This window comes from Balaenoptera physalus (assembly GCF_965194825.1).
Source record: "Balaenoptera physalus genome assembly, chromosome: 9".
In the NCBI taxonomy this organism is placed as follows: Eukaryota; Metazoa; Chordata; class Mammalia; order Artiodactyla; family Balaenopteridae; genus Balaenoptera; species Balaenoptera physalus.
In genome coordinates, this window is record NC_138888.1 from 62,176,599 (window position 1) to 62,191,077 (window position 14,479).

The 14,479-nt window shown below is 35.0% G+C and overlaps 2 protein-coding genes and 1 long non-coding RNA gene across 5 annotated transcripts in view; 1 reads left to right on the forward strand and 2 right to left on the reverse strand.

The window, feature by feature from the left end:
* The window catches only part of LOC309667190, a 119,254-nt gene extending 110,408 nt beyond the window's left edge, over positions 1-8,846 (forward strand). Inside the window, exons 2-3 of the long non-coding RNA XR_014267604.1 lie at positions 6,356-6,406; positions 8,760-8,846. This is a non-coding gene — a long non-coding RNA (uncharacterized lncRNA). The remainder of the gene's footprint in view (positions 1-6,355; positions 6,407-8,759) is intronic.
* FHL5 (four and a half LIM domains 5) overlaps positions 1-14,479 on the reverse strand; it is a 174,395-nt gene that overhangs the window by 50,542 nt on the left and 109,374 nt on the right. The window lies entirely within an intron of this gene.
* The window catches only part of UFL1 (UFM1 specific ligase 1), a 62,769-nt gene continuing 50,248 nt past the window's right edge, over positions 1,959-14,479 (reverse strand). The window contains exons 12-20 of one of the 3 annotated variants that reach the window (XR_014267501.1): positions 13,473-13,589; positions 10,354-10,471; positions 9,047-9,213; positions 8,833-8,963; positions 6,706-6,786; positions 6,313-6,398; positions 5,581-5,761; positions 3,414-3,688; positions 1,959-2,964 (exon numbers count right to left, since the gene is read on the reverse strand). Coding sequence is in view for 2 of the 3 variants with exons in the window: in XM_082475184.1 (XP_082331310.1) it covers positions 3,470-3,688; positions 5,581-5,761; positions 6,313-6,398; positions 6,706-6,786; positions 8,833-8,963; positions 9,047-9,213; positions 10,354-10,471; positions 13,473-13,589 (1,100 nt within the window). In the remaining variant the exon portion in view is untranslated. Of the gene's footprint in view, positions 3,689-5,580; positions 5,762-6,312; positions 6,399-6,705; positions 6,787-8,832; positions 8,964-9,046; positions 9,214-10,353; positions 10,472-13,472; positions 13,590-14,479 lie in introns of those variants that run through there. The other 2 variants (XM_082475184.1, XM_082475185.1) reach the window with 2 other exon arrangements.

Below are 14,479 nucleotides of genomic sequence, written 5' to 3' on the forward strand. Positions count from 1 at the left end.
GTTTAGGTCTTTAATGCATTTTGAGTCTTATTTTTGTGTATGCTGTTGGAGAACATTCTAATTTCATTCTTTCACATGTAGCTGTCCAGTTTTCCCAACACCACTTATTGAAGAGACTGTCTTCTCTCTGTTGTATAATTTTGTCTCAATTGTTGTAGATTAATTGACTATAAACATGTGGGTTTATTTCTGGGCTCTCTATCCTGTTCCACTGATCTATGTGTCTGTTTTTGTGCCAATACCGTACTTTTCTGATTACTGTACCTTTATAGTATAGTCTGAAGTTGGGGAGCATGATTCCTCCAGCTCTGTTCTTCTTTCCCAAGATTATTTTGGCTATTTGAGGTCTTTTGTGTTTCTGTACAAATTAAAAATTTTTTTGTTCCAGTTCTGTGAAAAATGCCATTGGTAATTTGATAGGGATTACACTGAATCTGTAAAATGCCTTGGGTAGTATGGTCATTTTAACAATATTGATTCTTCTAATCCAAGAACACGGTATCTCTTTCCATCTGTTTGTGTGGGCTTCAATTTCATCAGTGTCTTAGTTTTCAGAGCACAGGTCTTTTGCAGGTAAGTTTATTCCTAGGTATATTATTCTTTTTAATGCAATGGTAAATGGGATTGTTTCCTTCTTTCTGGTATTTCATTGTTAGAAATGTAATGGATTGCTGCATATTTTGTATCCTGCAAGTTTACCGAATTCATTGATGAGTTCTAGTAGTTTTCTGGTAGCATGTTTAGGATTTTCTATGTATAATATCATGTCATCTGCAAACAGTGACAGTTTTACTTCTTCCTTTCCAATTTGGATTTTTTTTCTTCTCTGATTGCTGTGGAGTCCTGGGTTCTATTTATTCTCCTGTTGGCTTGGTGTGGCCTTCAAAGTGGAGCAACTTGAGTGAGTCGTCTGTAGATCATTTTAACAGCCACTTTAATAGTGCACCTAGGTTCTGTGGAAAATGTACATCCCAGAGCTTATAAATGTGTTTTTCTTTCATCTCCCATGTACACTGGGTCAAAGACTTCATTGGTATTAGTCAAAGAAAGCAAACCTTCCATCGTCCCCACCCCCTATCCAACTCACACAAGTTAGCTCTTGATATAGAAAAAAAATCCCATTTGGCCATGGGTCAAGTGGCCTTTCTGAGGAAGGAATGAACCGTTTCTTCACACACTCTTCTTCAGCTCACTGTTGCACTTTGACCTCATCCTTGGTGCTTCATGGTCTGACTAAAGTATCAATACATTCTCTAAAAAGTTCAAGATGATTCTACATTCAGGTTAAGCAATTTCTACATTTATTGTTGTAATTTAGCATTAAGGTCTTTTTGGAAAATATACTAATTTTGGTAAGATGTACCACTCTTCACTGAATCTGATGGTCAGAAGTGAGTTTCCTTTGACTATTCAAAAACACATGGTCTGGAGATGGAACACATGAATGTGAATACCTGAGCACATTATTCAAATATCTCTACCATTATCTGCAACAGTAGAAAGTAGCAGATGAGAGTTTAGCTACTCATTTGCTGAAAACTAGCTAACTGAAAGTGATTTACCGAGGTGAAATGGTTCCCGAAATGGCAAACTTTCAAGGAATGAAAGAGGACTATGGAATTATTTTTGTGTAAGAAAAATATAACAAAATCCTTTAAAAATGTTCAGAATAGAATTTAAAAATGTAAATACATATATGTATCAATTAATCCTAGTAATTAAAATAACAAGCTTCAAAGTACATAAAATTTAACAGAAACAACACTTTATTTTAAATAACATTCTTAAATCTGCCCATTAAGATCATAGTAGATAAACATGGAACAACTTTTATTAATGAAATTAGATTTATAATATGAAATCAGCTAAATAATTTTATTTACAAAAAAATAAAAACTGCTCTTATTTACTGTGGAAAAATAACCATTTTGATAAATGAAAAAAATTTAATGCAAACAAAATAAGACAGAATATTTTATTTGCTTCATTGTCTCTTCTATTTTTATTTTCACAAATTAAGAAAGGCATAATGCTTTTATTTGCTTCATTTGTCTATGATCTAGTTTGACCCAAATGTGGATTACTTTGGTATCTCTTGAAACATAAATGGTAAGGTCCTTAAAGACTGAATAAAAAATCAGGTTAGGTGTTCAGTATTTTGGAAGCTGAATCAACAAACTAACTGGAATTTGTGTTCACAGAGGATTTGTCATTTTTCTTCCTTTGCCCTTATGAAAATACATTAATAGAAAATTAGCAATGGAAAATATTTTTTAGTTTGTTACATTCCTATCAACTTTGCTTAGCAAATTATATTTCTTGCAATCATTATTAATACTTTGTCTAGAATTAGTGTAGAGGTAGACCAATCTTTGTATTCAAACATTTTCAAAAATAGTTTTAAATGCCATGTAAGGTATTATATAAAATAGTATTTTTAAAAAATATTTGAGATTTAATTTACTATTATATTTTAAATAAGTTCCTCTTTTATATACAATAAATTGTTGCCTGAAACTCATTTGATTGAAATGATTACTCCAAGGAACTATTTTAGTCTTTTAACTACTACTAATCTTTACAGAACAAGAACACCTATTTTTTAATAAGCGTTTTTTCTATTTTGAAAAAAAAAGTTCTAATGATTTAAATGCACCTATAGATCCCCTACAACAAAGTATTAGGTGATGGTGACTATTAATATAAAAAATGAAATTCAGAAATGCAAACTGGGTTAAAGAAAACTATATTAAATTTTTAGTTATTACAATGTTAAAATGTGACTTACACCTATCAGTAGTAAATTATATTTTTTCTCTCACTCTTGTTAGCATCTTACTTTAGAATAGAGCACAGCAGTGCATGGGCTCCTCGGGTGTTCTTCTTCTGCACCTGTAAACACATCCCTGAAGCTCCCAGCCACATAAAAGTTCACTCTTGTGGGGGAGATGAGAGGCCCTCTATCTGCCAGAAATAAGAGCGAGGGCTTAGTAATAAAAAAAATATTTTGCAAGTTTCTGTATTTTAGGTTTGAACCATTCTCTATTAATTTTAAAGTAAAATACACTATTTTCAACACCAAAAAAAAAAAAACCTGCATTTTAAGTTTCTGCTTAATAAATTTACACATGTCACTTGAAATCCAATAACACAACAAATGAGTCCTTTCCTAGAGATAAAAGATAGCAGAAAATTTATTCTTCATTCAGCATCTAGAAAGAAAATAAACTAAAATGTATAATTTTTAGAATAACGTGAAAAAGAAATCTTCCATGGAGAACCCAATTTACAAAAATTCACAAGATTTACAATGAATACAACACTACTGTTTTAACTGAATTGTGAGTGTGGGAAGTGCTCTTGGGTGGGGGATTCCGAACTGTGAAATGTGTATTTTTTTTGTAACCACTCACCTTTAACTTTGGGGAAAAATGTTTACTATATGACAACATTAAGTAAATTAAAATCATTACTCTTCTGTCACTGATGATTTCCTGGATTTGACAACAAGGTCTTTAATGGATGAGGAAAGTTCTTGAAGCTCTTTACGAGTCATACTGATGATATCTTCTTGTTCTTTGTCTAATTCATCACTCAAGGGATCTTCTCCCTGCCCAGTCTTCTTATTTTGACTGACTAAATGCTTTATAACCAAACCTTGATACTTTACTAAAAGAGTATGTTGAACCTGTGAAAAGAGGAGAAAAGTTAACAAACATGATTTAATTTTCTGTGAAACAAAGTATTGGGTTGGCCAAAAGGTTCCTTCAGTTTTTAAAGTAAAAATGAAAGACATTTTTCATTTTCACCAGGAACTTTACTGAACAACATATTCATTGTTTTGTTCCACTACTTTCTGCCATTTTTCAGGCAGCTTCATAATTCCACCTTCCCAAAAATTTTGTTTCTTTTTGAGCATGGAAATGTTCCAGGTGCCTTTTACAGTCTTCCAGGAAACTGAAGTTTTTTCCATTAAGAGAATTTTGTGAAGACTGAAATAAATGGAAATCTGAAGGTGTGATGTCTGGTGAATACAGCAGATGAATCAGAACTTCCCAGCCCAGCTGTAATAGTTTTTGCCTGGTCATCAAAGAAACATGCAGTCTTGCGTTATCCTGATGGAAGGTTATGTGTTTTCCGTTGACTAATTCCGGATGCTTTTCGTCTAGTGCTGCTTTCATTTGGTCTCTTTGGGAGTACTTGTTGGAATTAGTCATTTGGTTTTCTGGAAAAAGCTCATAATAGAGGACTCCCTTCCAATCCCACCATATACACAACATCACTTTCTTTGGATGAAGACCTGCCTTTGGTGTGGTTCATTTCGCTTGCTCCATGATCTCTTCCGTTCCACATTATTGTACAGTATCCACTTTTCATTGCTCATCATAATTTTTAAAATTGGAACATTTTCGTTAACAGTTCAGTAGAGAATCATGTGCGGAAATACTGTCAAGAAGGTTTTTTTTGCTTAACTTACGTAGAACCCAAACATCAAAGCGATGAACATAACCAAGCTGGTGCAAATGATGAAAAACGCTTAATTTGGATATTTTGAGTATGTCAGCGATCTCCTGCATGGTATAATGTTGACTGTTCTCAATTAATGTCTCGATTTGATTGCTATCAACTTCAACTGGTCTACCGACTGTGGAGCATTGTCCAGCAAGAAATCCCCAGCACAAAACTTAACAAACCACTTTTGACACGTTCAATCAGTCACAGCACCTTCTCCATACACTGCACAAATCTTTTTGTGTGTTTCGGTTGTGTTTTTACCTTTCTTGAAATAATAAAGCATAATATGCTGAAAATGTTGCTTTTTTTCTCCCATCTTCAATATTAAAATGGCTACACAAAAATTCACCAATTTTGATGTTTTCTTTTTAACAGCACACTGATATGACAGCTGTCATAATACAATCTAACGAATTGTTTCAAATAAAGTTAAAGACAACTGACTGCTACTGGAGCCATCTTATGGAAAAAACCAAAGGAACTTTTTGGCCAACCCAATATATTGACGGTCTTCATCTTTACAAATTACTGGCCATAGAATTAGAAAGCTGAACCTAGCAAGGTCCTTGCTCTCAAGGAATTTACAGTTCGGGGGAGATAAAACATGAACACAGATCATTTTAATGTAAGTTGACTGAGCTAGCTTCTATCACCAAAGATACAGTCAAAGTGATATGGAAGTTCAAAGAAGCCAATTTACGTTTAGCTGAAGAGTTTCTCAGATGAATTTGTGCAGGATAAGACTTTTTGAGCTGGTCCTTAAAGGACAGGTTAAACCTGCATAAACTGAAATGGAAGACTGAACATTATTATTTCTCTTCCAAAAGCTTAATTTCCAGATTCAGAATACTCCTTACCATGGATCTTACAGGATCCTAAAAGATTCCTGAGCTATGCTGAGTTTTAAAAATCAACCTCCTTATTCACTGTTTCCATTCTTGGAAGCAGGAAGATGATGTTAATATGTTTTGTTGTCTTAGTGTTCACAATGATTCACATCTATCCATTCAAAATATTCAGAATCTAAAAGCTATAAAAGTTTCAAGTGCACTGAAAATGTAATACCTCTGGAATTTTAGTATTCAGAAAAGCAATGATCTGCGGGACACATCTTCCAGGTGCATGGAGCATGCTGTGGGTTGAGAACTGAAACAGCAGAACCGATGTGAGATGCAGAATAAGAGCAGGGTCTTCTGTGACTTTTAGCTGTTCAGCCAGTGCTTGTCGATGCTGGAACAGTATCTGCCTAAACAAAAATAAAATAACATAAATACATTATCATATTTTAACAAGTTCTCACCAACTTCAGTTCTTCTGTTTTCATCAACTTCAGTTCTTCTGTTTTCATTTTTAGCATCTCTAGTTTAATTAATCTAGTTCCATGAAAATTTTAAAGGACCTTTTAGGGGATACAGACACACATAATCCTAAACAGGCATGGACAAACTAATATGCTAGAAAATGACAGAAAAACATATATATATATATATATGTAGCAGGGATACTCAAAGTATGCTTTTTATTTTGAATTGTTGGGGATCAAACAGATGTGCACTGGATTAAATAAGCTTTCCTATAAAGGTCTTAAAGCTAATAAGAAGTTCCCAGGCTTGATCAACTATGGTATTAACAACTCTGCTACCTTATTCTATTGGGTCAGAGAGAGACACCTAAGGATATGAAGACTGACTATGACTGAAGGTCTACAGCCATTTAGACACAACAGTTCTCTATGCAAGATTCGGATAGACTCCAATTTCAGATACAAAATTTCAGACATTAATTCAATGTTATTACCTTTCCCTTTTTTTGTCTCCCCTTTTCACCATAATATCACAAGCTTCTGCTGCAGAATCCAGACAAGAAAGAAAGTCTTCTATGCTCTGAAAAGGTATTTAATACCATGATTTGCTTTTATAAAACAGGTTGCCTAAAGAAAAGCAGTCGTTTAATACCATTTTATAATTTTGCACCCTGGATACAATTTTAAAAAGGTCATTTTGTCATGAAGTTTGAAACTGTGATTTAGGACTAGAGGGTAAAATGCCCCCAGCTTGGTCTCTTCCTTCAACTGCCAAAGAGGTGTCTGAGTGCAGGATAATAGGTTTAGATTTAGTTTTCAGTTATTCTATCTATTCAAAGATCACAAATTCTAGCCCAAGTATCTAAATAGAATAAAACTTCACTTACCTTTTCATTCAGAGAGCTATGGAGTTTTGTGAGAGCTACTTTAGTTTCTTCTGATAATTTACTTAGAATTTTTTTTCTTACCTATAGGGCAAAAGAAATTCCTTTGGAATGGTGTCTTAGACATGTACTGGATATAAGTTTAAACAAAGCAAAACAAAAAATGAGTATTTACTATTGTAACAGAATGCTAAGTGAAATTTATCTTTGTTCTTAAATTTTAGACCACAAACTAGGGATAAAAATATGCTAAAACACTCTAAAATCAGAATGCTAGTCAACAGTCAGTCAAAGACGCTAGATGCAGCCCCTACTCCTCCCATCTGCTCCAGCAGTATAAGAAGAAGAATGAGAGACAGAGAGCGCATGAGTGAATGAGCACATACACACCATTCATCCTGCAAGAAAAAGAGAATTTGGGGTAAGAGGCTGCTCCCTCTTTTTTCTATTGTGGTGGGAAGAGTGTTTTTGTCTAAGGCCAAATGAGGGGGCCCCACTCATAAAGATCCAGAAGGCCATGAAGGTCCAGGATGCCTATAAGTGAGGGGACCTGAAGCACAGAAGGATGGATGCTTGTTATACTGTCTGGTGTGTGGGACCTTTTCAGCACCCCTCTCCACACAGCTGTGCTTTGTGAAGTTTGGTGGCATTCTTGACCAGAGTCTTAGGGCTCCTTCTAGTGCAAAATTTCTGGAGGAGGCCTTATTGGAATGGCTTGGCCAGCAGGCCCTGAAAATTACAGTATGTCTTAGAAGATTGGACCAACCTATTGACTCCTACCCCATGCTACAGCAATCCTCCTGTGGCCCTTAAAGGGCATGGGAACGACCCCAGGTACTTCCCACAGCAGAGGCTGGCATGCAGGCAGGTACATGGAACTATCCAAGCAGTTGAGAATCACTGCTCAAGGCGAAGAATGGGAGGGGAACAGTACCTTGCCAGGGTAGGAGGGAGAGATAAATGGACCTTTATCTGGAGGTTTAGGGGGAGTCCTTGCTATGAGAAGGAGTCACATGATACTAAAACATCCCCACAAAACAACCTATCCCACCTATGCAACAAAGACCACATCACGAGAAGTCACAAGCATTAGACTGATTTGGTTTGACCTAGATCAATGCCAGTGATATGCAGTCAGTCTTATGAAGGCACTGTTGTCTCTTTCATTCTTCCTAAATCTCCAACCTTAAGTAGATCTAGGGTGAGGAAGAAGAGGAGGAGGAGTCCTAGGGATAGGCCATACCTTTCCTCCTGTAGGCAACTGGGAGCCATAGCTCCACCTTACATTGCAAGAAGGGAAGAGATGAGCTTTGAATTTGAGATTAGAATTTAAGAAAATGAACTGGAATTAGTCTAAATAAATGAGATGGTGTCACGAAATGAAAATGACTGCAAAGTCAGAACACTGATAAGGGACTTGCAACTCAGCAGGAAAAAGGGATGTGACATAACAATAATCAGGAAAAAATAAAATAGCTGATTCCAAAGTAACTAAGCATCATTACCTTTTTTTTTTTTCCTTGTTCTGGGTGCTTCCTGGGATTCTAAACTGTGATGCTAGCCTAGACCTTTAAGAATTTGTTAAAATTTCAGCTGCTTTACTTCCAGCTTCTATGATGGACACCTCTTCTCCCTGAAGATCTGCCTAAAGTAAGCCAGTTCATTTGTCCCGTCTCTCCATCCTACACCTCTTTGAATAGTGACCCTCACTCTTTGCAAGGCTACCTAGTGAAATTAAATCCAATCTGAGTCATCTGATGAGCTTTAAAAAAGATTCTGTAGGCTACTCAGCTTATTTATTTACTTTTTTTCAGAGATAATACAACGCTTTCCTGTTGCTTTCTGTACAATAATAGGAAGTAGAAGGCCAAGCACGCATGCTATATTTATTACAGGCATTCCCAGACACAATGACTAGTATTTCCTTACTTTTATTATTACTGTTAATAGACTGGTTATATTACCAATCCTAGTAGCAACTGTATATATATTGTACTAAACTAGAACTAAAAATCTGACAGATTTCTTCCTAAAAACTCCTTTTATTTTCCCTTTAGATGTGAGAAAATAAAACATGCTTGGATTTCAAAGCAAAACACATCAAGAGTGGCAAGAAAATCACTAACTTACTTCACTTGTAATGGTTGCAGGATTGTCTACTGCCATCATTAATTCCGAAGCTAAGAAGTTGAAAATGAGATTAGTGACATCAGTACACACTGTCTTCAGCAAGTGCTTCGTAAGAGCAGCCTGGGTATCATCTGGAGAATAAAAGCGCTTCATTAAAATGAATGTCCAAGGACAATTATGAGAATCAATGAAAAAACAGTGTTAAGTATAATACCTGTAAAGAACTTCATCCCTTTTTCAAATAATCGAATATTATTATAAAGGTTTGAAACCTCTTCTTGCAAGTCCTTGATCGTGTGCTTCCTGCCAGTTCCAGAGGCAGAAGAAGTTGAAGACACGAATACTGAACGTACCACTTCGAGATAAGTTTTATTTAGAGGTCTGTGCATGAGATAAATATATTTAGTTTATTAAAATGTACTGGGTTTATGTAGATAAGAAATTTTGCTTCTATGCAAATAAGGCTTTAAAAAAGACCCCTATTTTTTTAAAAAGATTAATTTGGAGAATAGTTAATAAGAATTTTCCCTCAAATTCCAGAAATTATAACTTCAATGAATTATTTTTCTCTGTTTTAAAGTACTAAAAGTTATTGCATGAAAGACAATAAGAAAAACAGTAACAAAAGCTTCAGTTCAAATTCAATTCAGAGCAGCTTTTAAAAATTAACTTGGAGAACAGTAGCCTATACATTTGTTTCCCATCCTCAGGGATGATAACAAATTCTCAATTTCTAACGTACTATAAAAGATATGTATTTTAAAAAAATCTTTTTATGCCCAACTCAGATTATTTTAAAAAGTTATGGCAAATGATTAATAGTAACTTTCATCTTTTTATATATGAAAAATGTAATTATGTAATGTACTTATCCACAAGAATGTTCACTTAAGTTTTTAAAAAATCTCACTACAAAAGCTGTTCTTCTAATTCAAAAATTTAGATGCACTAGGCTCCTGGATTGCATTTAGAGAAGCTTACACATAGAGACTAACTTGGGGGAAAACCATGTTAGTTAGCAGTAGTCAAGTTATACACAATTTCTTTTATTTCTGTATAAAAATAAATTTAGCCTGGCTCACTTATCAGGTAGTGCTGTCTATTTTATTCTCTTTGAGGGCAGTGTGTTACTTTATTTTCTCCCTAAAAGTGCACTGTTTAATCTCTGTCAAATAGAAGATACTCTTTTCTTCATTTTAGATGTACTTTCATGCAGTGTTAGAGACCAGCCAGTGTTCAGTGCTGGTGTTTTTCTCCCAATTAGAACTGTAAGATGAGTGAGGGAGACCACCTCCACACTCCTGCCCTGTATTTCCGACACTGCCTTGCCCAAAGCACTTAAGTGTTTGTTGAACTGTTTCTGTAAGCAAACAAAATCTGGAATTTGGTGACTAGGTTAAATTTTAAGGTTTGAAAAGAAAACACCTAAATTATATGTTTTCTATGACCTTGCTGAAAATTTTAATAACTAACTCACTAAATTTCTATTATAAAACAGAAAACATATGTTCTTATACTTGCTTTATTAAGTACTCAGCAAGTTCAGAAATAAACTCCTCAGGGGCATCTTGTAAATGTTTTCTTAAAAAATCTTCAATCTCATCTTGGAACATAAAAGCGATCTCTGGCTTCTTCTTTCCTGTAATAAAAATGAGCCATAGGAAAAAACAACAAAAATAAATAAGCAACCTACAAGCAAATAAGGTTCCATTAATATATTTAATAAGATGATGGTAATTCATTTATTGCCTACCATAAAGTCTCCATTGTTAGTTTCTGTCACCAAAATCGCCAATGTCCAATAGCAATAACCAATGAAAACACTGTTAAAATAGGATATATAGTGGCATTTCTTTTTAGTAATAATTTTCTAACTTGTTTTCTACAAGTCAATCAAAAAATAATAAAGACGATTTTTTCCTCCCAAACTAACTTGGATGATGCAAATAGTTGGAAATCAAAACAACAAGTGGATAAAAAAAAAATCTTTTAGGAAAGGATGATTTTTCTCTGTTGAACAATGGATACTGAGCGGAATGTCCTTCTTTATAAAGATAAATATTTAATAAAAATCCAATCATCCTTATAATTTACACAAGCTTTTCAGGAAAGGTCTTTATAATCAAGTGAACCACAACTCCAGTAGAATTAAGCTAAAAATTGTCTATTTTGGAAAGGCATGGAAGAAAAAACAACTTAAAATTTTACACCCATAATTTATTTTTGCTCTCACAAAAATAATTCTATACCAAGGAAAATTTGTATGTAATGGAAATAATTGTTAACTGAGGAAATGTCATGCCTACTCACTTACTTGGAAAAGTATGAGTTGCAAAGAAAGCTAACATTATTTCCATTACTAATTGTAAAACTATAAAAAAGTGATTATTCCCAGCTAAATTAGGTTATTGACTCTATAAGTAAAACCTTAAAAATAAAAATAGAATAGCTCAAAAATCAATTTTCACTATGCATCAAGATCTAAGTACAACTACTTATCATAGCTTTAGAATAGATGGAAAAGTACTATCCTTTTTTCCTGAGATCTGCTATTCATTCCTGATCTCACAACAAATAGTATCTGATTTCTCCGTCTGCTTCCTGCATGCATTTTACTAGTTATTAAATTGTATTTCCTTCTAGTAATCTTTCACATAGGGTTGACTGTATATTTTAGCTGAGAACCTAACTGCATCCTCCATTTCTGAGATTACGACAGAACCCTTTTTCAAAAGCACTGAAATTACCTTTTTTTATAGGGAGAATGGTTTTACTCTTTTATAGCTCCTCTCTTACACTATACACAAAAAGTATCACATGCCTCATTTAACAATTACTTAGGGCTACAGATTTTAGAGAAGTATTTTCTTAAATGCTACTTCACTCCCACTCCTTGTTACATCTGGGAAAATAGGAAAATCCATTTATTAATGAAAAAGTAAAATTCACACAGAATAGTCTTAATGCTAATTAAAATAAGGGTAGAGCTCATAGTTTCTAAGATACTTTTCCTTTAATTAATACTGCTTTATGTATGTTGAGAACAGTAGCCACTGTTACCTATCTTAGACTACTTTAGACAGATCTTAAGCAACTGTTCTGTTACAGGTAGCAGCACATTAACATCTGAAGCCTTGTCACTTGACCCTTATATCTCCCAAGCCCATACATAATAAATTCTGTGGAAGAGGTAAAAGAAAATGTCAAATCATCATCATTTCAAGTTTTTTTTTTTTGGTGGGGAAAAGGAGGTATCACAGTTTCATTAATTTTTAAAAAACAAACATATTAAAAAAATCATAATTTTATTTAGAAAAGCAAAGATGTCTCTTGCTAACTTAACCATACCAAACACTAACAAGTCTAGACAAAGAAAGATGCATATACTTAATTCTCCTGCTTAGATAGAAGCAACCAACCAATTAGGTGTTACCATAAAAATTAAACATGCATGAAATTAATGTTTTCTACTTAACTTTGTAGAGATTCACTATTCATAAAATATTCTAATTTCTTCTGCATGGAAGTTGGGAGACCATAACAAATCTGTGCAAGCCAAAACTGCGAAGTGTTCTTAATAAACAATGGGAAAATTTATGATTGTTCTGTAACCTTTTAAAAATGTTTGTGCAAACATTCAAAGCTCTTACTGTTGGTTATAAATGTATAGGGAAATGAAAAATAAGACTAATAGTTCTAGTTTAGTACGCTGTAATTTAGCACATCAGAAACACTGAGAATGAAAATGTTTTCTTTGTAAAACACTCATCAAGAATAGTATGAACAGGGCTTGCTTGCCTTCTCATCCAATAACTTAAAATACAGAGGAAGCATCTTTTCTATGCCTGGGCAAGTTGTCATATTCCTTATTAAACTCTGGATCAGCTTCCAACATTTTATCCTTTGCCCTTTCAGCACTGTGCAACATCTCTGAGAATTCCTTTAATGTGAAGCTTTTTGCCAACTTCACATCCTCTAAGACATTTTTATCCTTTTCGTCACAACCATTTCCCTTATTTCCGCCTTTACCAAGTTTCTCTGACTGCGCAGCCTAGAGTCTCTTGAACAGAGGCAATGCCAACATTCCCATGGTCAGGCATTTCTTTTATAACTCCATTTATTCTTGATTCATATTTTATTTCCAGGGTTACGACTTTTCCTTTGCTGCACATTTATCTTTGTTGGCCAATTCCCCCTTTTGATTATCCATTTTTGTAAAACGTCACATGGATTTATCACTGGGGGACAAGAAGTCACCACAACTACATGCTGTGTTTTCTATGCATAAAGTGAATAAGAGCTGCACAGTGATCAGCCTCTGAAAAGCTTGGAAATGAGTGATGTGACTGTCACAGATCATGATGCACATCTGTTATTTACGTGCTGATCTGCAGACTAAGGAACCAGCAACAAAGTTTCTACTTCAGGCAATTACTCACAGTTAATACACCCTGGTAACTGAAATATGAACTGTGTTGTTGGGACTCTGGTGTTACTTAACTAACTGTGAAATCTGTGCTCACTGAAACTCTGCAAAGCAAGGACTTCCTTTAAGCACAGACACCTAAGTGTATGCATCTTAAGAAAATGTTAAAAAAAAATCATGCACATACAAAGGAAGAGTGAAATAAGCTACACACCTGTGTGAGATGACTCATCATCACTGTTGTCATCTTTTCGCCCTCTCTTCTTGATTTTTTTAATTCTGTACTCTCTGGCATTGCCGCCACCTCCTCCTCTCACACTTCCACTGCCCTCTGGTGGAAAACGACATTAGTTAGTATTACCTAACTAAATACTGTTTTTAGAAATAATGACAATATATTGTTGTACTTAACTTTACAGTAGAAAAATAAAGCCAAATAACTGACCTTTCAGCCACTTTTTAAGGTTGTAGTTTCTTTATTAAAACAAGTTTTATAAACTCAATCAGTAAAAATTAATAAGTAAGATATGAAATCTCTTGAATTTGAGCAACTCACTTAGATAACCCGCCTGCTCTAAATGCAGTCTCTTCCTCTTTCTCTAATGACATCTATTTTCTGCAGCTTTGATTGACTTTTTCCTGGCCGAACCCATTCCTTTACCTCCTCTTCTACCTTCTTCAAAAGTGCCCTAATTTGCTTATCTCTGTTACCACAGCCTCATTAACATCCCCAACTACAGTACCTCACAAATTTGGTTTTGTCTTTATGATTGAAAGATTATTCCCCAGGTTTACAGGAGACATCCTGACTCTCCCACCACCCAAGAAGATAACCTCTTGACAGTAGGGAGAACATCTCACTAACGTCTGCATACTTGAGGTTAAGGCAATGCTTGACACAACAGGGGCTCAGTAAATGTTGACCATAGGGGCTTCCCTGGTGGCGCAGTGGTTGAGAATCTTCCTGCCAATGCAGGGGACACGGGTTCGAGCCCTGGTCTGGGAAGATCCCACATGCTGTGTTGCAACTGGGCCCGTGAGCCACAACTACTGAGCCTGAGCATCTGGAGCCTGTGCTCCGCAACAAGAGAGGCCGCGATAGTGAGAGGCCCGTGCGCCGCAATGAAGAGTGGCCCCCACTTGCCGCAACTGGAGAAAGCCCTCGCACAGAAACGAAGACCCAACGCAGCCAAAAATAAAAATAATAAATAATAAATAAAA